The 27,936-nt window shown below is 41.0% G+C and overlaps 2 protein-coding genes across 2 annotated transcripts in view; one reads left to right on the top strand and one right to left on the bottom strand.

The window, feature by feature from the left end:
• TMA16 (translation machinery associated 16 homolog) overlaps nucleotides 1-12,999 on the bottom strand; it is a 43,536-nt gene extending 30,537 nt beyond the window's left edge. The window contains exon 1 of the mRNA XM_012531710.3: nucleotides 12,863-12,999. Coding sequence (XP_012387164.1) covers nucleotides 12,863-12,865 — 3 coding nt within the window. The 5' untranslated portion in view covers nucleotides 12,866-12,999. The remainder of the gene's footprint in view (nucleotides 1-12,862) is intronic.
• Nucleotides 13,000-14,061: 1,062 nt separating this feature from the next.
• TKTL2 (transketolase like 2) lies at nucleotides 14,062-27,565 on the top strand. The gene is given in 11 exon segments (XM_049709342.1): nucleotides 14,062-14,102; nucleotides 25,445-25,513; nucleotides 25,615-25,784; nucleotides 25,787-25,861; nucleotides 25,864-25,904; nucleotides 25,906-26,047; nucleotides 26,050-26,300; nucleotides 26,302-26,489; nucleotides 26,491-26,751; nucleotides 26,753-27,032; nucleotides 27,034-27,565. Coding segments are annotated over 11 exon segments (2,001 nt in total). The 3' UTR covers nucleotides 27,517-27,565.
• Nucleotides 27,566-27,936: the final 371 nt, after the last annotated feature.

Raw genomic sequence — 27,936 nt, 5'->3', positions numbered from 1 at the left:
GAGCTGGGAAATGGATCATCCACAGCTGTGCCAAGATGAAACCACAGCTTCAGGTTATACCTTGACTGAAACTGGTGAGAAACCTTGATGGAGAGGATCCAGGTAAGGATCCTGATCTGTGACCCAGAAAAAGTATGAGATAATAAATTCTGTTGTTTTAAGTTGATAAATTGTGGGATAGCATGTTAAAGAGATAACTAATGCAAGACCAAAAAATAAAGCAAAGATCTCTTTGAAAAGATATCTTTATTCCAACAAATAAAATGCTTAAAAAAATGAAACAAGGTCACAAAAATCTCAAGAAAAAAAGATGGTTTCTGAAGCTGTAAAACTTAAGTTACAGAGCTGTGTAACGGTTCAGCAGTATGTCCAAGTCTAAAAAAAATTTCCTTTAAAGATTTAAAAACTTTCTTTAGAACAAGAAATACTGATACCATTGGAGTATAAAAATGTCTGCACAGCTTTAGATCTCAGTTAAAGAACCTCCAAGACTTAGTACAAAGAAAATACAAAAAAACTGAACTTATATTCTGACTCAACAGTAGACTATGATTTCTTATTATAATTTATTCATGAAAAGGTTGCCTCAAGGCATGTTATAAATATATAATAAGGCACAGAAACATGTATCATAAAATATTAAATTTCAAAACAATTTTATGTTTCAATATATTACTTTAAAAAATAAAAACCAACAAAATACTTCAACAGGGGAAAAGTGAAGTAAAACCCTATCAATGAAAATTAATCTATTAATTACGGTCTACTCAAGCTAAGTATCTCTTAATTAAAAAGCAATTAATCTCCATCAATCAGGGATTGTCCAAATTTATTTTGTAAAACATCTGACAATTCATAAAAATGTACAGAATGTAAACATATAACAAAACTGGGGGGAGAGGGATTTAAGGTGTATTTTCAATTAAAACTCAGTATTTTATGTTTCAAAAAGCACCAAATTAAACTCTCAAAGATACAACAAAAATACATTTTTTTCATAAGCATCACAGACTACTCTGAATAACAGAAGCTTTCAAAAGTTTCTGGCACAACAGAAATATTCCGGTTAAGAAAACTGATATTGGACCTTGAAGATGGCGGAAGAGTAAGACGCGGAGACCACCTTCCTCCCCACAGATACACCAGAAATACATCTACACGTGGAACAACTCCTACAGAACACCTACTGAAGGCTGGCAGAAGACCTCAGACCTCCCAAAAGGCAAGAAACTCCCCACGTACCTGGGTAGGGCAAAAGAAAAAAAAAGAAGAAGAAAAAACAGAGACAAAAGAATAGGGACAGCACCTGCACCAGTGGGAGGGAGCTGTGAAGGAGGAAAAGTTTCCACACACTAGGAAGCCCCTTCGCGGGCGGAGACTGCGGGAGGCGGAAGGGGGAGCTTCGAAGCCTCGGAGGAGAGCACAGCAACGGGTGCGGAGGGCAAAGCGGCGAGATTCCCGCACAGAGGATCGGTGCCGACCGGCACTCACCAGCCCGAGAGGCTTGTCTGCTCACCCGCCGGGGCGGGCGGGGCTGCGAGCTGAGGCTCTGAGGCTCGGTTTCGGTTTCGGACGGAGCGAAGGGAGAGGACTGGGGTTGGCTGCTTGAACATAGCCTGAAGGGGTTAGTGCACCACGGCTAGCCGGGAGGGAGTCCGGGGAAAAGTCTGCACCTGCCGAAGAGGCAAGAGACTTTTTCTTACCTCTTTGTTTCCTGGTGCGTGAGGAGAGGGGTTTAAGAACGCTGCTTAAAGGAGCTCCAGAGACGGGCGCGAGCCCCGGCTAAAACCGCGGACCCCAGAGACGGGCGGGAGACGCTAAGGCTGCTGCTGCCGCCACCAAGGGGCCTGTGTGCGAACACAGGTCACTCTCCACACCCCTCTTCCGCGGAGGCTGTGCAGCCCGCCACTGCCAGGGTCCCGGGATCCAGGGACAACTTCCCCGGGAGAACGCACGGCGGGCCTCAGGCTGGTGCAAAGTCACGCCGGACTTTGCCGCCGCAGGCCCGCCCCGCACGCCGTGCCCCTCCCTCCCCGCCGGCCTGAGTGCGCCAGAGCCCCCGAATCAGCGGCTCCTTTAACCCCGTCCTGTCTGAGCAAAAAACAGACGCCCTCCAGCGACCTACACGCAGAGGCAGGGCCAAATCCAAAGCTGAGCCCCGGTGAGCTGTGAGAACAAAGAAGAGAAAGGGAAATCTCTCCCAGCAGCCTCAGGAGCAGCGGATTAAAGCTCCACAATCAACTTGATATACCCTGCATCTGTGGAATACATGAATAGACAACCAATCATCCCAAATTAAGGAAGTGGACTTCAGGAGCAAGATCTATGGTTTTTTTTCCCTATTCCTCTTTTTGTGAGTGTGTATGTGTATGCTTCTGTGTGAGATCTTGTCTGTATAGTCTTGCTTCCACCATTTGTCCTAGGGTTCTATCCGTCCATGGTTTTTTTAATTTTTTCTTAATAATCAATTTTAATTTTAATAACGTTATTATACTTTACCTTTGTTCTTTTTTCTTTCTTTCTTTCTTTCCTTCCTTCCTTCCCTCCCTTAGACAACGAATCATCCCAAATTGAGGAGGTGGTCTCTGACAGCAAGATTTATGATTTTTCCCCCTTTACCTCTTTTAGTGAGGGTATATGTGTATGCTTCTGTGTAAGATTTTGTCTGTATAGCTTTGCTTCCAACCTTTGTCCTAAGGTTCTATCCGTCCCTTTTTTTTCTAAATAATAATTTTTTAATTCAATAACTTTATTATACTTTTATTTTTACTGTATCTTCTTTCTTTCTGTCTTTTTTCCTTCTTTCCCTCCTTCCTTCCTTCCTCCCTCCCTCCTTTCCTTCTTGCCTTCTTTCCTTCTTTGCTTCTTTCTTCCTTCCTTCCTTCCCTCCTTTCCTTCTTTCTTTCCTCATACTTCTACTAATTCCCTCTACGTTTTCTCCCTTTTATTCTGAGCCGTGTGGATGAAAGGCTCTTGGTGCTCCAGCCAGGAGTCAGGGCTCTGCCTCTGAGGTAGGAGAGCCAACTTCAGGACACTGGTCAACAAGAGACCTCCCAGCTCCACATAATAGCAAACGGCGAAAATCTCCCAGAGACCTCCATCTTAACACCAGCACCCAGCTTCACTCAACGACCAGCAAGCCACAGTGCTGGACAACCTATGCCAAACAACTAGCAAAACAGGAACACAACCCCACCCATTAGCAGAGAGGCTGCCTAAAATCATAATAAGGCCACAGACACCCCAAAACACACCACCAGACGTGAACCTGCCCACTAGAGAGACAAGATCCAGCCTCATCCACAACACAGGCACTAGTCCCCTCCACCAGGAAGCATACACAACCCACTGAACCAACCTTAGCCACTGGAGACAGACATCAAAAACAGCGGGAACGACGAACCTGCAGTCTGCAAAAAGGAGACCCCAAACACAGTAAGATAAGCAAAATGAGAAGACAGAAAACACACAGCAGATAAAGGAGCAAGATAAAAATGCACCAGACCTAACAAATGAAGAGGAAATAGCCAGTCTACCTGAAAAAGAATTCAGAATAATGATAGTAAGGATGATCCAAAATCTTGGAAATAGAATGGACAAAATGCAAGAAACAGTTAACAAGGACCTAGAAGAAATAAAGATGAAACAAGCAACGATGAACAACACAATAAATGAAATTAAAAGTACTCTAGATGGGATCAATAGCAGAATAACTGAGGCAGAAGAACAGATAAGTGACCTGGAAGATAAAATAGTGGAAATAACTACTGCAGAGCAGAATAAAGAAAAAAGAATGAAAAGAACTGAGGACAGTCTCAGAGACCTCTGGGACAACATTAAACGCACCAACATTCGAATTATAGGGGTTCCAGAAGAAGAAGAGAAAAAGAAAGGGACGGAGAAAATATTTGAAGAGATTATAGTTGAAAACTTCCCTAATATGGGAAAGGAAATAGTTAATCAAGTCCAGGAAGCACAGAGAGTCCCATACAGGATAAATCCAAGGAGAAATACGCCAAGACACATATTAATCAAACTGTCAAAAATTAAATACAAAGAAAGCATATTAAAAGCCGCAAGGGAAAAACAACAAATAACACATAAGGGAATCCCCATAAGGTTAACAGCTGATCTCTCAGCAGAAACCCTACAAGCCAGAAGGGAGTGGCAGGACATAATGAAAGTGATGAAGGAGAAAAACCTGCAGCCAAGACTACTCTTCCCAGCAAGGATCTCATTCAGATTTGATGGAGAAATTAAAACCTTTACAGACAAGCAAAAGCTGAGAGAGTTCAGCACCACCAAACCAGCTTTACAACAAATGCTAAAGGATCTTCTCTAGGCAAGAAACACAAGAGAAGGAAAAGACCTATAATAACGAACCCAAAACAATTTAGAAAATGGGAATAGGAACATACATATCGATAATTACCTTAAATGTAAATGGACTAAATGCTCCCACCAAAAGACACAGATTAGCTGAATGGATACAAAAACAAGACCCTTATATATGCCGTCTACAAGAGACCCACTTCAGACCTAGAGACACATACAGACTGAAAGTAAGGGGATGGAAAAAGATATTCCATGCAAATGGAAACCAAAAGAAAGCTGGAGTAGCAATTCTCATATCAGACAAAATAGACTTTAAAATAAGGACTATTAAAAGAGACAAAGAAGGACACTACATAATGATCAAGGGATCGATCCAAGAAGAAGATATAACAATTGTAAATATTTATGCACCCAACATAGGAGCACCTCAATACATAAGGCAAATACTAACAGCCATGAAAGGGGAAATCAACAGTAACACATTCATAGTAGGGGACTTCAACACCCCACTTTCACCCATGGACAGATCATCCAAAATGAAAATAAATAAGGAAACACAAGCTTTAAATGATACATTAAACAAGATGGACTTAATTGATATTTATAGGACGCTCCATCCAAAACCAACAGAATACACTACTTAATAATGAAGTGATCACTGAAGAAATCAAAGAGAAAATCAAAAAATACCTAGAAACAAATGACAATGGAGACACAACGACCCAAAACCTATGGAATGCAGCAAAAGCAGTTTTAAGGGGAAGTTTATAGCAATACAAGCCCACCTTAAGAAGCAGGAAACATCTCGAATAAACAACCTAACCTTGCACCTCAAGCAATTAGAGAAAGAAGAACAAAAGAATCCCAAAGCTAGCAGAAGGAAAGAAATCATAAAAATCAGATCAGAAATAAATGAAAAAGAAATGAAGGAAACAATAGCAAAGATCAAAACTAAAAGCTGGTTCTTTGAGAAGATAAACAAAATAGATAAACCACTAGCCAGACTCATCAAGAAAAAAAGGGAGAAGACTCAAATCAATAGAATTAGAAATGAAAAAGGAGAGGTAACAACTGACACTGCAGAAATAAAAGAGATCATGAGAGATTACTACAAGCAACTCTATGCCAATAAAATGGACAATCTGGAAGAAATGGACAAATTCTTAGAAATGCACAACCTGCCAAGACTGAATCAGGAAGAAATAGAAAATATGAACAGACCAATCACAAGCACTGAAATTGAAACTGTGATTAAAAATCTTCCAACAAACAAAAGCCCAGGACCAGATGGCTTCACAGGCGAATTCTATCAAACATTTAGAGAAGAGCTAACACCTATCCTTCTCAAACTCTTCCAAAATATAGCAGAGGGAGGAACACTCCCAAACTCCTTCTACGAGGCCACCATCACCTTGATACCAAAACCAGACAAGGATGTCACAAAGAAAGAAAACTACAAGCCAGTATCACTGATGAACATGGACACAAAAATCCTCAACAAAATACTAGCAAACAGAATCCAACAGCACATTAAAAGGATCATACACCATGATCAAGTGGGGTTTATTCCAGGAATGCAAGGATTCTTCAATATACGCAAATCTATCAATGTGATAAACCATATTAACAAATTGAAGGAGAAAAACCATATGATCATCTCAATAGATGCAGAGAAAGCTTTCGACAAAAGTCAACACCCATTTATGATAAAAACCCTGCAGAAAGTAGGCATAGAGGGAACTTTCCTTAACATAATAAAGGCCATATATGACAAGCCCACAGCAAACATCATCCTCAATGGTGAAAAACTGAAAGCATTTCCACTAAGATCAGGAACAAGACAAGGTTGCCCACTCTCACCACTATTATTCAACATAGTTTTGGAAGTTTTAGCCACAGCAATCAGAGAAGAAAAGGAAATAAAAAGAATCCAAATCGGAAAAGAAGAAGTAAAGCTGTCACTGTTTGCAGATGACATGATCCTATACATAGAGAATCCTAAAGATGCTACCAGAAAACTACCAGAGCTAATCAATGAATTTGGTAAAGTGGCAGGATACAAAATTAATGCACAGAAATCTCTGGCATTCCTATATACTAATGATGAAAAATCTGAAAGTGAAATCAAGAAAACACTCCCATTTACCATTGCAACAAAAAGAATAAAATAGCTAGGAATAAACCTACCTAAGGAGAAAGAAAACCTATATGCAGAAAACTACAAGACACTGATGAAAGAAATTAAAGATGATACAAATAGGTGGAGAGATATACCATGTTCTTGGATTGGAAGAATCAACATTGTGAAAATGACTCTACTACCCAAAGCAATATAGATTCAATGCAATCCCTATCAAACTACCACTGGCATTTTTCACAGAACTAGAACAAAAAATTTTGCAATTTGTATGGAAACACAAAAGACCCCGAATAGCCAAAGCAATCTTGAGAACGAAAAAAGGAACTGGAGGAATCAGGCTCCCTGACTTCAGACTATACTACAAAGCTACAGTTATCAAGACGGTATGGTACTGGCACAAAAACAGAAAGATAGATCAATGGAACCGCATAGAAAGCCCAGAGATAAACCCATGCACATATGGACACCTTATATTTGATAAAGGTGGCAGGAATGTACAGTGGAGAAAGGACAGCCTCTTCAATAAGTGGTGCTGGGAAAACTGGACAGGTACATTTAAAAGTATGAGATTAGATCACTCCCTAACACCATACACAAAAATAAGGTCAAAATGGATTAAAGACCTAAATGTAAGGCCAGAAACTATCAAACTCTTAGAGGAAAACATAGGCAGAACAGTCTATGACATAAATCACAGCAAGATCCTTTCTGACCCACCTCCTAGAGTAATGGAAATAAAAACAAAAATAAACAAATGGGACCTAATGAAACTTCAAAGCTTTTGCACAGCAAAGGAAACCATAAACAAGACCAAAAGACAACCCTCAGAATGGGAGAAAATATTTGCAAATGAAGCAACCGACAAAGGATTAATCCCCAAAATTTATAAGTAGCTCATGCAGCTCAATAACAAAAAAAAAAACAACCCAATCCAAAAATGGGCAGAAGACCTAAATAGACATTTCTCCAAAGAAGATATACAGACTGCCAACAAACACATGAAAGAATGCTCAACATCATTAATCATTAGGGAAATGCAAATCAAAACTACAATGAGATATCATCTCACACCAGTCAGAATGGCCATCATCAAAAAATCTAGAAACAATAAATGCTGGAGAGGGTGTGGAGAAAAGGGAACACTCCTGCACTGCTGGTGGGAATGTGAATTGGTTCAGCCACTATGGAGAACAGTATGCAGGTTCCTTAAAAAACTACAAATAGAACTACCATATGACCCAGCAATCCCACTACTGGGCATATACCCTGAGAAAACCAAAATTCAAAAAGAGTCATGTACCAAAATGTTCATTGCAGCTCTATTTACAATAGCCCGGAGATGGAAACAACCTAAGTGCCCATCATCGGATGAATGGATAAAGAAGATGTGGCACATATATACAATGGAATATTACTCAGCCATAAAAAGAAACGAAATTGAGCTATTTGTAATGAGGTGGATAGACCTAGAGTCTGTCATACAGAGTGAAGTAAGTCAGAAAGAAAAAAAAAATACCATATGCTAACACATATATATGGAATTTAAGAAAAAAAATGTCATGAAGAACCTAGGGGTAAGGCAGGAATAAAGACGCACACCTCCTAGAGAACAGACTTGAGGTTATGGGGAGGTGGAAGGGTGAGCTGTGACAGGGCGAGAGAGAGTCATGGACATATACACACTAACAAACGTAGTAAGGTAGATAGCTAGTGGGAAGCAGCCGCATGGCACAGGGATATTGGCTCGGTGCTTTGTGACAGCCTGGAATGGTGGGATAGGGAGGGTGGGAGGGAGGGAGACGCAAGAGGGAAGACATATGGGAACATATGTTTATGTATGACTGATTCACTTTGTTATAAAGCAGAAACTAACACACCATTGTAAAGCAATTATACCCCAATAAAGATGTTAAAAAAAAAAACAAAAAAAGAAAACTGATATTAAAAGTCTCTCTTACATACAATCTTTAGTGATTACTTCAGAAAATTCATTATAAACTAGTCTTTGGATTCATACTTCAGAGTAACAAAGAAAACACACAAGTAGTTTATTCAAACAACACCGCAACAAAGAGGGGTATTTCAGGAGCAATATGCTTTAAATATTCCTGTTAAAATCATAAATAACAAAATGGAACTTTTCCTAAAATAGTATCAAAGCCATCAAAGAATCTAGGCTCAACTAGAAACAAGTGTCATTTAGACTGCCCAATTCAACTAGAAACCTAGAAGAATGATCATTTCACCAAACACACTTAAGGTACACAAAGGTATATGAATACTTAAAAAAAAAAATGTAGAGGAGTAAAGCCATGCCTACAACTGAGAAAGCTTACAGTATATAATACCTTAAACTCCAAATACCCTAAAGCACAAAATAAATTCTAGAATATGATATACTAAGTCACTTAACATCGAAGACATAACAGGAATGTAATGAATTAACAGAACCTGCACCATTTTTTTGCAGGCACTCTACCCTGAAGAACCCTAGGGCATTTCCTTTGCTTAACAGATAAATTTGATGCCAACGACAAGTGTCAATGACAAATACATAGTTAGAGCATCCAGAAAGGAACTTAACTGTTCTCCACATAAGCCTTGCTAAATCCCATTCAATTTTCAAGGACCATTTCCAGTTCACATATTTGTGAAGACATCCACAAATATGTAACCATTTCACATCTCAGTATCCTTTCTCTCTGGGTAGCGTTTCTCCCATAGCACTTAACATACTGCACTGACCAGTCATTTAATTCCACACGTGTGCTTATCTCCTACATTGCAGCTCCCTGAAGACTACAAACATGTTCTACTGGGTTGAAAATAATAGTTGGAAGGAAAGAAAAGAGAGTGGGATGTTGACCCAAGTAAATATTTTACTGTATACTGTACACTGAGCTACTATGAGTAAAAAATATTTTAAAAAGTTCTTTAAAATCGTGTGAAATACCTCATATAAAAATAATTTTAAAGGCTCACAAACAATACTCTCCTTAACATTAAGAAAATATCTTAATAATTCTCTAATGCCGACTTTACCTTTCATGCAAAAATCTAACATCAGGCTCAACTTTATGTTATTCCTGACTTACCCATCGATACCTAGTCAGAATTAACCATTTCTCCCATTCTTCTGCTACCACTCTTAACACCTCTATCTTATACTAATGTTCACTGACCAAAAAAAACAAAAACCCACAAACTTACTGAGCACACACTACCATATATTAAAATAGGCAGTGAGGTTCCAGGATTAAAAACAGACATGGACTTGCTTACAGTCTAGTTATATCCTAACTACGTAATTTACAATCTAGTTATCTCATGAATAACTATATAACTTAGTAAGTGCTGGCCAGAAAATGGCCACCATATAATAGGCGTACCTAACTTTAGGAAATCAGGAAGAGACTCCCCGAGGACTTGAGACCTACTTGGTTTTTTAAGAATAATGTGAGCTGCTGTATATAGGACAATTTGGACAGAGATACAGTAAGAAGCAAGACTACTGAAGTATTGAGGTCATTAAGAAAAAGATGACAGTTGAGTGGCACAACCAGGGTGACAGTGAAGATGGAGACAAATGGCAAGGTATGAAATGCATTTTGAAGACAGAATGACAGAACTGACTATGGACGGTGAGGGAAAGGGAAGAGTCCAGTATGACTCCCACGTTTGCAACAAAGCAACCAAGTGGTCAGAACTCCCACTGACTAAGACAGGAATTGGCACATGGAGACAGGGGGCATCAAGAACCCACTTTCAGCCACTGGTTTAAGATGCCCTGGAGACTGCTAAGTAGAGATGTAAACTAAGTAAATAAAGTTATGAGTCTGGCACCTAGAAAACAGGTCTGGGCTGAAGATACAAATTTGGGATAACGTGGGGTTAAAGGAGGTACTTTAAAGCCACAGAGATAAGAGTCTCTTCAATAGAATAAGAAAAGGGGCTAGGGCTAAGCTCAGATGAACAGATATTTAATAAGCACCTACAATGTAACACGCACCATTATGAAATCAATGAGAAAAAGATTAGTAACCTAAAATAAAAACAGGTCACAAGAAAGAGTATAGATAAATGCCTTTTAGGTTTTGAAAAGATGTGTGCTCTACCTTAAAAGAAATGTAAATTAAAACCTCAATCAACTATAATTTTTAATGTATAAAAAAGATTTTTAAAAATTATTCACACTGCATTAGTGACACTGTGGGTGAGTTAGTAGTCTCACTAATAAGCGGGATGTAAATTGGTACAATCTTCTGGAAGGTGATTTGATAGTTCTTTTCAAAATAAAAACTGCACGTCTTTTGATCAAGGAATCCTACTTCTATTAATTTAGTCTACAGACATATTTACACATGTACAAAACAAATAATAATCAATGCAGCAGTGTTTGTAATAGCAAAAGGATGAAACAGCTTAAGTGTCCATCAGAGACCTGGTAAATAAATTACAGTAAAAGCAAACAATAGGATGTCAGCTGTTAAAAAAGCAAGAGGTAGATCTATGTGTACTCACGTAGATTGATGTCTAAGATCAGGTAGAAGAAAAAAAGCAAGGGGCATTAGGAGCGTGTCTAGCATACTGCTTCTATAAAAAGAGGGAGGTCAGAGGACATATATACTGGCACATTCATATGAAATATCTGAATGATTATCTAAGAAACTGTGTTCTAACAGTGGTTGTTTCTCAACTGAGCTAGGGAATTAGGTAACACAGTTGGAGGCAGACCTACTTTTTGTTGTAGGTAGAATGCCCTCCCTCCCAAAGATGACCATGCTCTAATTCCCCCACACCCATGAATGTGTTACCACACATGGCAAAAAGGACTGTACAGATGCCATCGAAGATCCTGAGATGGGGAGATTATCCTGGATTATCCACAAGGGCCCAAAATAATTGCAAGGTCTTTATAAGAGGGAGGCAGAAGGATCACTGTCAAGAGAAAGAGATGTGCCCTTCTCTTCAGGCAGATTTGAAGATGTTACACTGATGGCTTTGAAGAGAAGGAAGGCCAAGAGCCAACCTCTAGAAACTGGAAAAAGGGACGAGATTCTCCACTGGAGCATCCTGAAGGAAAACAGCCCCACCTACACCTTGATTCTAGCTCAGTAAGGCTCATTTTTGGACTTCTGATCTCCAGGAATATAAGAGAATGAATCTGTGTTGTTTCAAGCCATTAAATTTGTATTAATTTTTCACAGCAGTAAAAGGAAATTAACACACATTTCACGGACAACATTTTACTCTTCTTTTTTTTTTTTAAACCACGTACATGTAACATGATCCCCAAAGCTGGTATACTAGGTAGATTTTCATTAATGTTTTTCTTTAGTTTTACTAACTCTCAGAAACCAGTTTTTACTAGCAGGTAATCGCTTTAATACTTACTACGCTTATAGGCATAAAAACAGAAACAGAGACAAATAAAACAGAATCGGGAGTCCAGACAAGGGAGCCAAGGTTTTCTAGGAAAGCCTAGAAAAGAAAATTATAAACAGCTGGCCACCGCACATACTGATAAATAAAAAGACTTAATTTACACAAACGTATATATAATCTAAAGCAAAAAGACTGTAGACAGACATGAAAAATAAAAATACAATGAAAAGGAAAAAGAGAAAATGGAAAGTGACAGAGAAAGGGGACTAGTGGCACTGAGACCAGAGTATCACAACTTATTACCAGATTATAAACTTTTTTATGCTGTTGTTTTCGTTAGAAACTAATTGAAAAGTGACTATTTACAAAACATGTTCCCATTCAAGAATTATTCTCAACAACAGAAGCAAAAAGGAAAAAAATAGCAGTTTTGTAATATAAACATAAGGAGTAAACATAAAAACAAGCAAGCATAATTTAGATACTGTTTACCTCTGAGTGGCTCCTGGAAATATAGGTTCAAGGAGAACACAGACGTGTTCTTAAAGTGAAAAACGGATAAACGAGAGTTCCTTATACGGTTTATACTTAAACGTGCTACATAAGCGCTCTTCTGCATCCACTGCATTTTTAATAAAAACCAAGTGTCAGTGCGACGGAGGGGATGAGGGACGTGGAGGCAAGGTCTGGGGCGGGAGTAGGACACTGAGGGGTGGTGAGCGGCCGCGAGGACCGGCGACTACGCCGTCCCCGACGCGCCCCGTCCGCCCCCCGCTCCTACACCGCTGAGGAGCGAGTACACGGAAACCCGCGGATTCCCCGCGGGCTGGGGGCAGCGGCAGGCGCCCTAAGACCCCTGCAGGACCCGGCCCGGAACCCGTGCCTGCACCGCAGCCCACGCACCGCCCACCGTTCTCCCTCCGCACCCCGCTCCCAGCGGCCCGACGCCGGCCCGCCCTCCCCGCCGCCAACCGGAGCCTTCCAGAAACGGGTGGGACCCACCATGGTGACGTTCTCGCGGCCTGGGACCTCCGGACCCCCGAGTCCACACGGCGAGACCTCAGAGTCGGCGGCGGCAACAGCTCACGAGGCGACTCCGGCCAAATCCACGAGGAGCGGAAGAAGCCGGGCTCACCTGACCGGCAGGAGGCGGGACGAGTGTTCTTCCCTAAAACGTCCCCGGAAACAAGACCTCACCTTTGTGGGCCGTGGCGGACTCTCACGCCCCCGCCGCGCAGACAGGCTCCCCGCGTGCTCGCCGGGCGCCGTGGGCGGGGTGGCGGAGCTCCGGGCTAAGGGTGAACGGGGCGGCGCCGGGCGTGAGGCAGCGACGTGGGCTCGGCGCTCCCGGCGGTGGCGGCCCGGCCCCGCGGGGTCTCGGGCGTCTGCCCGGCGCGCAGCTCCCGGGCCGCGCAGCCCCTTCGGACGTGGCGGCACCGGGCTCCGGCCTCGCGCACGCCGCCCGCTGCCGGTGGCGCCCAGGGCCGCCGCGTCCCCCGGGCGCAGGCCTGCCCTCCGCGCCTCCGGGCCGCCTGAGCGAAGTTCCCCCAAGGCTGTTTCCTCACCCGTGAAGCCCCCCTCTGCCCACTCGAGGCTCCTTCCCACCCGGTTTTTCTGTGTTGTTCTCACGATGTGTGAGTCTTCGTTCCATCTGTACTTGGGAGGATTCCGTGGACAATATATTCGTTCAGCAAACACTGAATGATCTCCTACTGTGTGCCAGGCCTTGGGAATACGCCGACGATATTCCTGCCCTAGCTCAGCTCATATTCCAAGGCGACATGTGAAAAAAAAACACCTAATTAATAGTTTCCAGTACCATACTGTTCTGAAAAACATAAAGCTGAAAGGGTAGGCAGGAAAGCTGTTTCACACGTGCTGGTCTCTGAATCCGCTTTTGAAAGTTAAGAGTTGAGCAGAGACCTACGTTAAAGGCAAAAAATTGAAGGAAAGGTAAGGCAGGCTTTATTCAAGGGGCTCCTCCTCAATCTGTATAAGGATCACCGCAGTGGGGAGAGATACGGGCTCCACTCGGAATATACGGGGACAAGAGGGAATTTATAGCCCAGGAGCAGGGTGGCGGGTAGTGGATGGAAAATTAACTAAGAGGAAACATTAGGGGTAACGGGGCATTCTGGCTACACCAACCTAACAGGACTCTCGAAATAGGCAGGCTGGTGTGATCAGACATCACCTGGAAGATGGTGAATGATCCGGAATCTGATGAGTTACAGACATGGAGGTTGACCAGATGTGGAAGATGGGGGACTCTGGCTAAACCGACTTTCCTGCTAAACTTGAACAATCAGATACGAACAGGCAATCCAAAATTCCAGGCCTAGTTGAAAAAAGAGTTCAGAGGAACCTGAGTAGAGTTTGGTCAAGGAGAGAATCTTGTCACCTGAATGAAAGGAGAAAACCTGGCATGACAAGGAGCTACAGGTGGGGAGAAGTGGGGTATATGTGTGCAGGTGCATGAATTTAATCAACAACTGTAGCCACTGAAAACTAGATTAAATTGTAAACAAGAATGGGTAACCACAAGATCCCTGAATCTAGGGGCAAGGCTTTTAAGTGTGTGACAGCGCATTCTGTGTGAATCTACACAATGAAGGGGGGCACCCTTGTAGTATCTACTCTGGAGGCACTACTCTATTGAGAACTCTGGTTAATCCATAACATTTGCACCCTACTTCTATACGATAACCGTTTCCTGTGAAGCCAACTTAACACCCACTCCACCCAGTTTCCGAAATCCGGCCCACTGCAAGTCATCATCCTGAGTTCTATGTTACTGCAAATCCAGTAAGCATTAAATTCTTGTTCTGGCTATTTCAGCTGTTACTAATTGCTCTACCGATCACAAAATTCCCTACCTGCTCCTACCCCATTCTTAATTTCAAATTGCCAACAATCCAACAAACCATGTATCTTCATTTTTTTTTCATTTTAATTTGGGTTTGAAAATAAAAGATTTATTTTCCCCATTCAGATTTAACCCCTAAATAATATTGATTATGGGCAAGACACCATGTTCAAAATACACTGTAGCAAATGCAAGAATGAGTTATACAAAGTAAGAGTACAGTAATGCACTATATATATATAAAGTACAATAGTGAAGACTAATATTTGGTCATAATTCAGTGTGTACATGTACCACAGTGAAAAGCAGAATGAAGCCTCCTACTTCTCCCCCCCAATATCACACCCCTGCACCCTGCCACCCAGTAGAGAGTTGGGAGATATCTTTAGAGATGTTTCCCTGTGCTTTCACAAACGTACTAAGGCATGTGTGTGTGTGTGTGTGTGTGTGTGTATGTGCATGTGTAGGGGTAAAGTATTGATTCACATTAGATACTGATATAATAATACAGGAATACTTTCTAGGGTAACCACTAAAAGAACAGAAAACAGGGTATATGACTTTGAATAGGACACAAACAAGTAGAGAAAATGAAATGATAAAATATTCAGATAACTCAAAGCAATGAAATAAAAAAAAAGAAACATAGGACTGTAGGGAAAATTTTAAAAATATGGTGGTAGATTTAAATCCATATAACAATAATTATGGACTAACTGCCTGCAATTTAAAAAATGAATATTTTACATTGGATTTAAAACATACAACTGTGTTCTGTTTATTGAGACACATCTGAAACATAAGGAAACAGGAAAATTAAAAGTCAAAGATGGAAAGAGGTATACTAAACAAATACCAAAAGTACAGACATATTAATGTTATAGAAGATAGACTGTAAGTCAAAAAGTATTATGGTAGTTAGAAGAGGTCACTTCATAAAGATAAAAAGGTTCCATTTTAAATTTATATACTTATATTCACCTAGTAATATAGCCCCAAGTATACAGTGGAAAAACTGATAAAATTTCAAATAATGGTAGAAAACAAACAGCTTTGGAGGAAAATTACCTTTTTCAGTAATTAATAGAACAAGCTGATAAAATATTTACAATGATTTGGAAGACTAGACCACCAACACAATTTGACCTAATGGGTCTCATAGAACGCTGCTTCCAGTGCTTGCAAGAAAGAATACATGTGTTTTCCAACATATATGGAATAGTTATCAAAAATGATCATATTTTGGGCCAGAAAGCAAATCCAGACAAATGTGAAAGGACTGAAATCCTACAGAATGTGTTCTCTAACCACTGTGCAGTTAGACTAGAAATCAACAAGAAGAAGATAGCTGGACAATTCCCACATAATTAGAAATTAAGAATTACACTTTCAAATAAGTCGTGAGTTAAAGAAGAAATCATACGGGAATTGGAAAATATTTGGGGCTGAAATGATAACAAAACTACTATATATCCAGATTTGTGAGATACATCCGAGGCAGCAATTGGGTCCTTTAGTGTATGTATTGGCACCTCAACATAAATGTTAGGAAAGAGGAACAGCTGAATGTTAATGAGCTAATCCGCACTGAGAGTCCGGGAAAGGAATAATAAGGGAAATTCAGAACAGAAGGCGGAAGAGAGTGAAGACCAGAAATTATTGAGATTGAAAAAATACATAATTGAGAACAGGAAAGTAAAAATTTGGTTCCTTTTAAAGAATGATAAAATTGATACATTCCTGCAGGACCACTCAAAAACTTTAGAGTAGACCCAATTAACCAATAGTGGAATTGAAACAGGTGATATCACTCCAGATGATGCAAGCGTTAAGAGGATATTATGACCAAATAAATTTAAATAAAATAGCCAAATTCTTAAAAAAAATATAACCTATACAACTGAGGAATAGAAAACTTGAATATTTCCATCATCTCTAAAAATGCTACTCAGATATCTTCCCACATTTAAATTACAAACACAGATTTTTTAGATTTTATAAATACATGTAAATAGGAATAGAACACTACTCTTTAATATGATAAAAATGTGGATCGGTACTAGTGATAGTAGATATCATTGTCTTATTCCTGACCTCAAAGAGCAAGCTTCTGTTTGTTTATCCACTTTGGGAAACCATTCTGGCATTATCTGAAAAGTTGAAAGGTGTACATCCTCTAATCCAGCAGTGGCATTCCCGGACACATACCCTAGGAACTCCAGCCCATGTCTCTCAGGATACATATACGAAAACATTCCTAACAGTACTGTTTGTAATAGCCCAAACTAGAGAAAACCTAATTGTTCATCAACAAAAATAGAAAAATAAGTGTGATAAATTCTATACAGCAATGAAATTAACAAACTACAGTGATGGTAAACATTAATTTTTAATCGTAATATAAAAGAATAGACAAAAGGATGCATACAGTATAAGCTCATTTGTAAAGTTCATTTATAATGTTCAAAAACAGACAAAATGAGCTACATTTTCTAGATATACTTTCTTAAGTGGCCAGCGATATTCTTAACCTGAGTGGTGGTTACCTTGCTGTTTACTTTATAATTTTTCTTCATGTGTCACACTTATGGTTTATGCACTTCTATGTTTGTAGGCTATACTTCACAGGAAGAAGTGTTAAAAAAGTTTTAGCACAAATGTTATTACTCCATTATCTTTTGCATCCAGTTTTACTGTTGAGAAGTCTCACTTTGGGCTAATTGTTGTTCCTTTGTGGGTGGTTTACTTTTTGTGTGGAATCTTTTCATAAAATTTCTCTTGGCTTTGCTCTTCTGCAGTTTTACTATCGCGTGTCTAGGTATTGGTATTTCCTTACGTGTCCTGATACTCACGGCCTCTCAATTCCTTTTGGGGATTTGTATTATCTGGGTATTGATACTTCTGTTCTCCCAATCTTTTAGCCCTTCTCCTGTATTTTCTGTCTCTTTATTTCTGCTGCCCCTTAGATTACTCCTAATTTCATCTCCCAGTTTATCCTTTTATTCTTTCATGTAATCATCCTGCTAGATATTCCTTGTGTCTTCATTTTAACTACCTTACTTTTAACAGATATATATCATATATCACTTGTTTCTAAAAGAGTTTATCACTTTGCTTTATTACCATATTCTTCTTCAACTCTTGAACATGTATTGTACTCATGTGAAACTACTGGTTCATCTGTTCCAATAACTCTGCTTAAGGTGGCATGTGTTGTTCAATTTCATTATTTTTTAACTTTCTGTTCGAGGAGTCGTACTCCTCAGGTGTGTATTTTCCTTGAACCTGTAGCATCACATTTCACTGACGGAGTCAGCTCTCTTGTCCTGTAATGTGTACTGGGGACATGCCGAAAGTCACACCCTCAACTGTGTCAGTCTTGGAAAGTTTGAGAACACGGAGGGTGAAATCACAGAGGAGAGACTCCAGGGACCAGAGTATTTCTGCTGACAGGAGAGCAGGAGGCTGAGGGCCCGAGGGCAGCTGTCATCCTGTGCCTGTTTCCGTCTCTCCTTATTTAGCTGGGCCCCATCTCCTCTGCTAGTGCCTCACACCACTGGGATACCAGTGATACTCCCCATCCCTAAGGTGAGGAAGAGAGACAAGAGCTCAAGTTAACAACCTCTCCAGATCCTCAGACAGACATCCTCCTCCCAGGCCACTGCCTCCCACCATGACTCACCAGTTCCCATCTTCCTAGGGGGTTCACAGTTGTAATCTCACTTCTAACAGCCAATTCCTTCCTGCTGCTGTCATTTTTCAGGGTTGTTTTCGAGGAGCCTGTGCTTCTTTACCATTTTATCCTACTTATTGTTAGGCATCCTGATTACATTAATAAAATTAGCCTTTTGTCATATATGATGTAAATTGGTTGGTAAGTTTTCTTTTGAACGATCTGTGACCATTTTTTTGCGGCGGAGAAACTGTAAAATGTCCTTCAGTAGGGAGCTAGTTGTTATACAGAAGAGTTAAAGGTGGCGCCCTATAGAGTTGTATCGTGTTTTCTTCCTCACAGCAGGCTGGGGCCCAGCAACTCAAAAGCCTGATTGGTGCCAAAATCAAACTTTTACACTTCCGGTTATTTGAAATATAGCTCCAGAGAGCAGATGTTTTGCCATTTAGAGTCTCCCTGCTTTGCACACCCTGTGAAACATCACCCAGCATAAGCTACCCGTAGGCGAGATCAACCCTGGGGCTGTGAAAGACCCCAAGCCACTGCGGCTCGTCGGAGTTACCTGGGCCTAGGGTCTCCCCTCTCTGATGCCCACACCACTACCCTGCAGGAGAGTGGCTCCACCCTGCCTTTGGGAGGGGTCAGCGCTGAGAGGCTTTCCCCGCCCCCGTGCAAATCTGTCGGAGTGACTCCCAATAAAGGTGGTTGTGCGCTAGTGCCATCTCGTGGTCACATCCTCGAGATCTCGCTACTCTAGTTAACAAGTCAAGATTATTTGCTGCTGCTTTAAAAAATGATTTAAATCAGTTTTACTGATGTGGGCAATTTTATAGACTTGTTAAGTTGAAAAAGTAAGCTATAAGACAGTGTGCATAAGAAATCCCACTTAGAACAAACTGTGGAAGGAAGAAAGTATAGAAAATATCAGCAAGGATAACAATCAACTGTTAATAGTTTACGAGATGAGGCTTGAGGTGGGGGGAGCTCGGAAAATAACTCTTCACTCTTCTTCTCTAGTGTTTGAATTTTTTAAAGCAATATTTTTAAAACTTTTCCAATTAAAAAAAGGAAGATTGAGAAAAGCTGAATTTGATGATTAACGTGGTCAAAGACTGTGGTGTCATCAGAGATGTGTTAATACAAACAAAAACATAAGGGCTGGTGATCAAGCTTAGGGTTCAAGTGCACAAGTCCTAGCCTGTAGCACCTCAGAATGTGACCTTATTTAGAAACAGGGTCATTGCGGATGTAATTAGTTAAGATGAGGTCATTACTGGAGAAGGGTGGGCCCCTAATTCAGTACGACTAGTGTCCTGATAAAAAGAAGAAATTTGGACATAGACACACATGAAGGAGAAGGCCGTGTGAATACTGGAGTTATACGACCACAAGACAAGTGTTACCATTTGAACTGCTCCCCTCCCTCCCCCAAAAGATGCCTTGGAGTCCTAAGCCCTACCTCAGAGCGTGACCTTGTTTGGAGAGTCTTTCCTGAAGTAGTCAAATTAAAAGGAGGTTGTTAAGGTGGGCCCTAATCCAAAATAACTGATGTCCTTATAAAAAGGGGAGATTTGCATAGAGACATGCATAGAGGGGAGGGAGCCACAGGGAGAAGACAGCCATCTATGAGCCAAGGAGAGAGGCCAGGAGTGGATCCTTTCCTCATGGTCCTCAGAAGGACAATCTTTTTGACACCTCGATTTTGGACCTCCAGCCTCCATGGCTGTGAGATCATCACTGTTGTTTTAGCTCCCACCCCCAAACCCCAGTGTGTGATCCTTTGTTACCGCAGACCTACTGCTTTCTCCACTTCTTGTTCTCAATTTTGTCAGATAATTCTACTTACTTGCATTAAATTTAATGTTCAGAACTATATATATATATTTTTTTTTGGAGTTAACAAATAAACTTTTGTTTATTACACACCAAGTTAAACTTACAGGAACTTAGAACATTTGGAAATTGATCTGAAAGAAAGAACATAATAAATGGAACAGAAATAAATAAGTCCCAAAGGAAACCATGACACTAATTAACTCTGGAAATGTAATTTTCCCTATTATAATTTGTGTTTCTGATTCACGAATTGTCTTATAATTTTCTGCTACACTTTTGTACCATACATGTAGCAAACAGAAAAGTTCCTAACTACAGCTATGTGTGCAGGGGCATTTTCTATCAACGTTTCTGTAGTCAGAGTTTCATTTTCCTTGCCCAGGATTCTCCGGAGGACTGGGGTGCCTAGATTCATACTAGGACAGATTTTCATGGAGGTAACAAGACGAAGAACTCCCTAGTCTGACTTTGGCACCATTGCAAAGCCTCGCCTTCCCCAGGTTCATTTTATCTCCCCTAACACTATCAGAACAATTTTCCCAAACACTGCCGTGATCAAGATGTTCAGATGATAAAACCCATTCCACTGCACTTCACCCTCAACCCAAAAGCAAGAGAACAAAAGAACACTCAAAAACAACCCACTTGGCTCTATTTCAAGGCCTTTTCAAAATCTGGCTTCCTGCTTTCCCCTCACTGTTCTTAGCATGAATCTTCCCTTCCTGTCAGATTAGAAATTCTCTTTTTCTACTTTTGTAACCTTGCTCTTGACTTCCTATCAAGGTTACACTAACCAAAATCATACCCATTCTACAAAACCTAGGTTACCTGGAGAGTATATGCCCCATGGAAGGTATTATGGTTCAAAATATTTTAACGTGCTGTTCTGAGACTACGATAGGATAACTAGAATGAGACTTACCCTTTAGCCATAAACAACAACAAAACTAGAGACACTATAGAAAGCAATAGTGTTCATATGTTGGAAAACAAGCAGGGCAGAACCGTGATCCCTAGAGAATAAAAACAAACAAGGTAAGCCACATCATCTTCCTGGAGGCACTTTGCAGACAGCGCTGCAGGGAAGGCTGTCTCACACAGAGCACAGCAGAATTCTGGAGGTCTCTACTAGGCCAGGCAAAGCGTAACTTCAGGGCAGTAAATGAAACAGTTCCCAGAGCTCACAAAGCGCTGACTGACACAACTGAAACTTGACCGGCCAAGAGAAGAGGGTCCTTGCTGAATACCTGGGACCTTCATTGGAGACCCCAGGGGAGGTTATGCTTTTGCAGTAACACCAGAGTGAAGCATACCTTGTATCGGTCTTAACAAACTTCAAAAAATGTAAAGCACCAAGCTGTCTGCTAGAATGAAATCCAACACTTTAAAAGAATTTAATGAAATAAAATATAGCACCCCCAAACAATGTCCATCATTTAATTTTTAAATTACTAGCTATTTCAAAAAGCAGAACAGGGTAACTCACTGTCCGAAGAGAAAACAGGCAATAGGAGCAGATTTAGAAATAACTGACTTAGCAGAGAAGCACTTTATTTTTTTTCTCAGCTTTATTGAGGTATAACTGACCTATAATATTGTGTAAGTTTAAGGCATAAAATGTGATGATTTGATACACATTTATATTGCAAGATGATTACCACAATAAGGTTATTTAACACAGCCATCTCCTCAGTTATCATTTGTGCGTGTGTGTTTGTGTCTGTGGTGAGAACATTTAAAATCTACCCTCCTAGCAACTTTCAAATACACAATATAGTATTTTGAACTGTAGTCACTATGCTGTATATTACATTCCCAAGACTTCTTCATCTGAGAAGCACTTTAAGAAGTAGGTCTACCTTCTTTAATACATTACTGTCTACCTCTCTCCTACCAAAAAAAATAAGGACTCTATAAACTATGGAAAAAGTAGAACCATCAGTGATAGCATCTGCCATAAATTTCAAAGTAATAATTCAAGAAAGTAGAGCACCTTTCTTCCCCCAAGAAACTTACTGCCCTACACAAGAATCTTACCCTCGCTCACTCCATACTCAGCCCACTAAACTAACCAAATTCAAATAAAGGAACAAAAAGGATGAATTCATCATTTGTGTCTTTCATTGATAAAATTCCATTTTAACAAAACTCAACAGTTCAGATATCAGCGAAATGTCAGTGTTCCCGATCTAAATATAACTCACTCCCAAACAGTGGAAATGTATATTTTCACAAATTGGTGTAGACCTCCTGAGTAATCAGTAGGTGTGTTTTGTTTCCTCAGAAACTGCACTTACCAATTCTTGCTATTTATATTTTTTCCTCCATAGCTATCTGTATTAGTGCTCTGGCTGGGTTTTATTTTCATTTGAAGTACACACACAATAAATTCTTTTTCATACTATGAGAAAAAATTATAGTGAAAAATTTAAACAAAGGTAAAACAAAATATTTATTTATTTACAACATGCCTTAAATCAGGGGTAAAAACTGGCAGCCTGAAGATACGGCTTCTTCCCCCAACAAAATGTTCACAAATTTTTCAATGTTGAATGCCTTTAGGTGGGCTTGTATCCTCCAGTTTGTCACAGGCCCCTCCAATCCTCTTACATTATATCCTACATTCATTTACGCATTTAACTCCCTACTCCAGTAGGTACTTGAGTTTGCCAATCCCTACTTTAGGTGTATAAACCAAAATTAACAAATGAATAATTTCTTCCTACTTGCAGAAAACTTCTGACTATCTTCCAAAATGACTTCTAAAATGAGTAATGGACTTTTCTCCAAGACAATTAAAAATTTGCCATGTTGGCTTAAAACTTGGGGGCTGGCCTTTTGTCAGTAATAGTCTCTTCTAAATGGAGAAAATAGAATGTGGTGTCATGTCTCTGATTTACTTGACTAAGCTGTGTTCATGGCCACACTGGGTGATCTGCATTATCAAATTATGCATACTTTATACTTATATGGTTACTTTCAGCTGCATATTTGAAAATATATTTTAAAAGACTAAAATGCCTACAAGGAATATTAATAATTTATATATAAATTTCCATTCCTTCATTTAAAAAATCTCAGAACACTTTAAAATATTTTATAGATAATTTACAAAACATTCTTTTTTTATGTAGTTAAAAAAGAAATCCACACGGTCTCACAGAACAACAGAGGGAAATTCACACTCACTATCTAGGGTATTAAATCTTCAAGACTACATTCTTTTCTTAAAAAAATTGATCTTTACTAATGTTAAGAACTTTCCATTTAATACTTTTGGAAATAGTTGTGCAATACTTTAAACGAATGGAAGAATTGGGGAACTTTAAAAGAAATGTTAAGTACCTCTTATTTCTCCCATTTTCTTCAGGTAAACACTGCCTCATAGACCATTTTTATACTATCACGTTTACCAATTGTTTGGGTTTATTAGAGCTCTCCTTAGCCAAAATAATAGTGAGTTGCCTATGTTTATATTCACTGCCTTCCTGTCAGCCCCTAATAGTTTGCTATTATGATACTACGAATATTTTTTTCTTTAATTTCCATCTGTACTCCCAGTCCTAGTTTGGTATGTTTTTATTTTCTCTTCCTTTTTTAATCTAGTAAGCAAGCACTAATTTGTAAAGGGCATGCAGAGTAATACAAGATGACCTTCTAAGAATTTTTCCGACTCCAACATTCCTTCAGCAAGTCTTAAAATCTTGTCAGTGTCATACCATTATGGTTTATTCTAATATGTATTCTTAAAAATAAAAACGGTACAATTAAAGTGGCAAATAATATTTAAAATTTTTTCTGAGATATAAGAGATATATAAAGAGTAGCAAGACCCCTGAGTTAGTTGTTTACAACCCAACTGAACATTGAGATTATCTGGGGAGTTTTAAAAATTACCGATGCCTAGATCCTTTACCCAGAAATTCTGATTTAATTGCTTTGGAGTGCAGCCTGGACATGAGATTTGTTTTTTTAACTCCTCAGATGATTCTCAAGTACTACCAACATTGAGAACCACTGGTGTAAGCCTATCTGCAGATTACTGATTCTTAACCTTGACTAAACATCAGAACTGTGAAACAAAAATCAGTATCAAGGCTGCCAAGAACAAAGAGCTTTACTGAGGTCTTAGGAATTGCAATTCTGGAGACACAGATTGGGGTAAAACTGAGAGAGTGTGCAGGGAAGAGAAAGAGTCAGGGGCTTATAAAGACAAAAGCCACAAGGTTGTTAAAGTTGTCTGGCAAGAATTATGACTGACCCTCATGCAGGAAGGAGATATTTGTCCTTAAGTGATAGGCTATGAGAGTTACTTAGGGTAAGGGTCCAACAAGCATCTTACGTTTCTGGAACATTGGGCAGGTGTTCTGGTGTTCAGGTGTTCAGACAACCAGCGGCCAAAAGTTCGGAATCCATTCGGAATCACTTCTTCAGTGGCCTCCCAGCTCCATTTTGGAGAGTTCTCTTAGCAACACCATTTAATTTTCCTCCCAGAGAATCGAAAGGTGCATTAAAACTATAGCGTCCGAAGACTTCTAGTTCCATAGATTAAAATCCGGCTTGCCTAAGGTGGAGTCCAGGCGTTTTGCTTGTTTTTTGTGTCCAGTGTGATGATTTTAATGTGAAGTTAATAATCATTATTAACTTATAATTACTCAAGAATCAAGCTGCTCAACACCGCAGAGTGGGAGAGGATATAGTGCTGTCATTGTGCTTTTGTGTTTTTAGACAATAAGCTATAACCCTTGCCCACTAGAAGTGTTCCATGGCACAAGTTTAGTTTTATAACTGAAGCAAATAAATTCATTTTATTTAAAAGTTATTATTACTAACAGTATTTTAGGGTATACTTGGGAAATTGCAGTTCTAGATATGCCACCATTCAGCGGGTCTAGATTTGACCTTTCCTGCACCTTTTGGTACTTCTACCTGCAAGTCACAGACAGGATTTTCAGCTGCTCTGAAAAGTCTAGTTGACACAGAGCTGCCATATCGGTTAGATTGAAAGTGACTCTGGATAATTCCCATTAATGCTCAGCTACAGAACCGTGAAAATGTCTCGGACGTGGCTTCGAGGAATGAAAAGAAGCACGACTTCAACAAACAGCTTCCCATAACACACGGACAGAAGAATGCCCCCTTCTGAACTTATACCACGAGTTAGGGTATAAAGACATTTAATTACTTTTCATAATGTTGAACATGGCAGTGACAAAGCAGTAAAAACCCACTCACCGGAAGAAGGCGGCGTAGCAGGGCGAGAACCCAAGGCGGCTTGGCGAGCAGTTTCCTCAGGGAGGCGGGCCCAGTGAGCGACGTCACCTGACGAAGCCGCGGCAGCGGTCACGTGACGGCATTGCCCCGCTTGTTCCCCCGGAGGCGGGGCCAGGGCGCGCTGTTACGTGACGGAACCGCCGTAGCACCGCCCCTTTCGCTCCTCAGAAACCGGGGAAGACGCCAAAGTGGCAGACACCGCCCCCCACCCCCCGGGGACGCGACCACCGTGCTGGTCCTGCAGGACTTGGCCAACCACCTGCGCATCCATTCCATCAGGGCCACCCCACGTCGTGGTGCAGCGCGGCCGAGGTCGTGTCGGTGCTCTTCTTCCACGCGATGAGCTACAGACAGAGCCGGAGCCGCCGGACAGCGACAGGTTCGTCCTCTCCATAGGGCCATGCGGCTCCACTGCTCTGTGCCGCCTGGGCGGAGGCGGGCGGCACCAGTGAACCTAACCTGCTGAACTTGAGGACAATTCACTGTGCCCCGGAGGGACATCCCACCCCCAGACTGTCGTCTGTCGATGTGGCGACAGGATGGCTGGGTTGGGCGCCGCGTGTGGAATGGCTTATGCTGGCGAGTACTGGACCAGAGCCAGCTACCGGGTGTTCTGCCTCCTGGGCGACGGCAAGGCCTCGGAGGGCTCTGCTTCCCACTACAGTTTGGATAACCTCGTGGCAGTCTTCCACGTGAACCGCTTGGGACAGAGTGGCGTGGCGCCCCCAAAGCACCGCGCAGATATCTGTCGGCGTCGCCGCGAAGCCTGTGGGTGGAACACTCGGGTAGGGAGTGGATGGCCAGGACGTGGAGGCCTTGTGCCACGCGTTTTGCCAAGCGACTCGAGTGAAGAGCAAGCCCGCTGCCGTAGTTGCAAAGACCTTCAGGGGCCGGCGTATTTCAGACGTTGAGGATGCGGAGAACTGGCATGGAAAGCCGGTGCCGAAAGAAAGAGCAAATGAAGTCATCAGACTAACAGAGTCAGATACGGACCAACAGGAATCTCATACCCAAACCCCCTGTTGAAGGCTCACCTCCAGTCAGCGTCACAGATATAAAAATTACCTGCCTGCCTGATTATAAAGCAGGCGACAAGACAGCTACTCAGAAAGCATATAGTTTGGCTCTAGCTGAACTGGGCCATGCAAATGAAAGAGCCATTGTCCTGTATGGCGACCCAAAGAAGTCCATCTTTTCTGAGATATTCAAGAAAGATCACTCTGAGCGTCTTATTGTTTTACTGCGGAACAGAACTGGCCTGTGCCACACGTGGTCGAAACGTTGCTTTTGTTAGGACTTCAGCTGCCTTTTTGACCAGAGCATTTGATCAGATCCGGAAGGGAGCCATATCTCAAACCAGTGTCAGTCTTAGTGGTTCCCACTGCGGGGTGTACGTTGGTGAAGATGGCCCCTCCCAGATGGCCCTGGAAGATCTAGACATGTTCCGAAGCATCCCCAATTGCACTGTGTTCTATCCAAGCGATGCCGTCTCGACAGAGCGTGCTGTTTATCTGGCTGCCAACCCCAAAGGGGTTGTGCTTCGTTCGGACCAACTGGTCAGAAACTGCAGTTATCTATACCCCACAAGAAAATTTTGAGATGGGACGGGCCACGGTCATCCGCCACATTGTTAATGACAAAGTCACAGTTATTGGAGCTGGAGTTACTCTGCCTGAAGCCTTAGCAGCTGCCGATGCTCTTTCTCAACAGGGTATTTCTATCTGTGTCATTGACCTGTTTACCATTAACCCCCTGGATGCTGCCACCATCATATCCAGTGCAAAAGCTACAGGCGGCCGGGTTATCATGGTGGAGGATCACTACTGAGAAGGTGGTATTGGAGAAGCCATATGTGCAGCCATCTCTGGGGAGCCTGGCATCCACGTTCATCAGCTGGCAGTGTCAGGAGTGCCTAAAAAAAGCGGGAAACCTAGCGAATTGCTGGATATGTTTGGAATCAGTGCTAGACACATCATAGCAGCTGTGAAATCCACTTTAATGAACTAAAATAGCTGATTTCTTAAAAAGTCAGTCTGTTCACATTGGTTTTAAAACACTGGTCTCTTTATATTACATTCATGCTTGTAGTGACAAAGCTATCATTTATATCTATAGTGTTGGGCCTTTTTTTGTTTTTTAAACAAAGCCATTTAACACCTTTCCTCATTCCTAATTCAGAAATTGAGGTCAACTACCTTTCTCTTAAACTGTGACTATATATACAAATGTCACTCTCATTTCTGAATCATTAAAGCAAGTTATAATAGTTGAAGTAACAGAATAGTAAACAAAACAACCACCTCATACAAAGTTTGATGATAAGACTACAAATAATCGACCAGGTTGGGAATTAACATAGGGTAACAGTTCTTTAAATGTGTGTAATTTCTTTGTATGTAAAGAAAATGTGAATTTCATTGTAGACTT

This window comes from Orcinus orca, chromosome 4 (genome assembly GCF_937001465.1).
Source record: "Orcinus orca chromosome 4, mOrcOrc1.1, whole genome shotgun sequence".
NCBI classification, from domain to species: Eukaryota; Metazoa; Chordata; class Mammalia; order Artiodactyla; family Delphinidae; genus Orcinus; species Orcinus orca.
The sequence above is the reverse complement of the archived record's forward strand: the minus strand, read 5'-3'. Positions and strand labels throughout refer to the sequence as shown.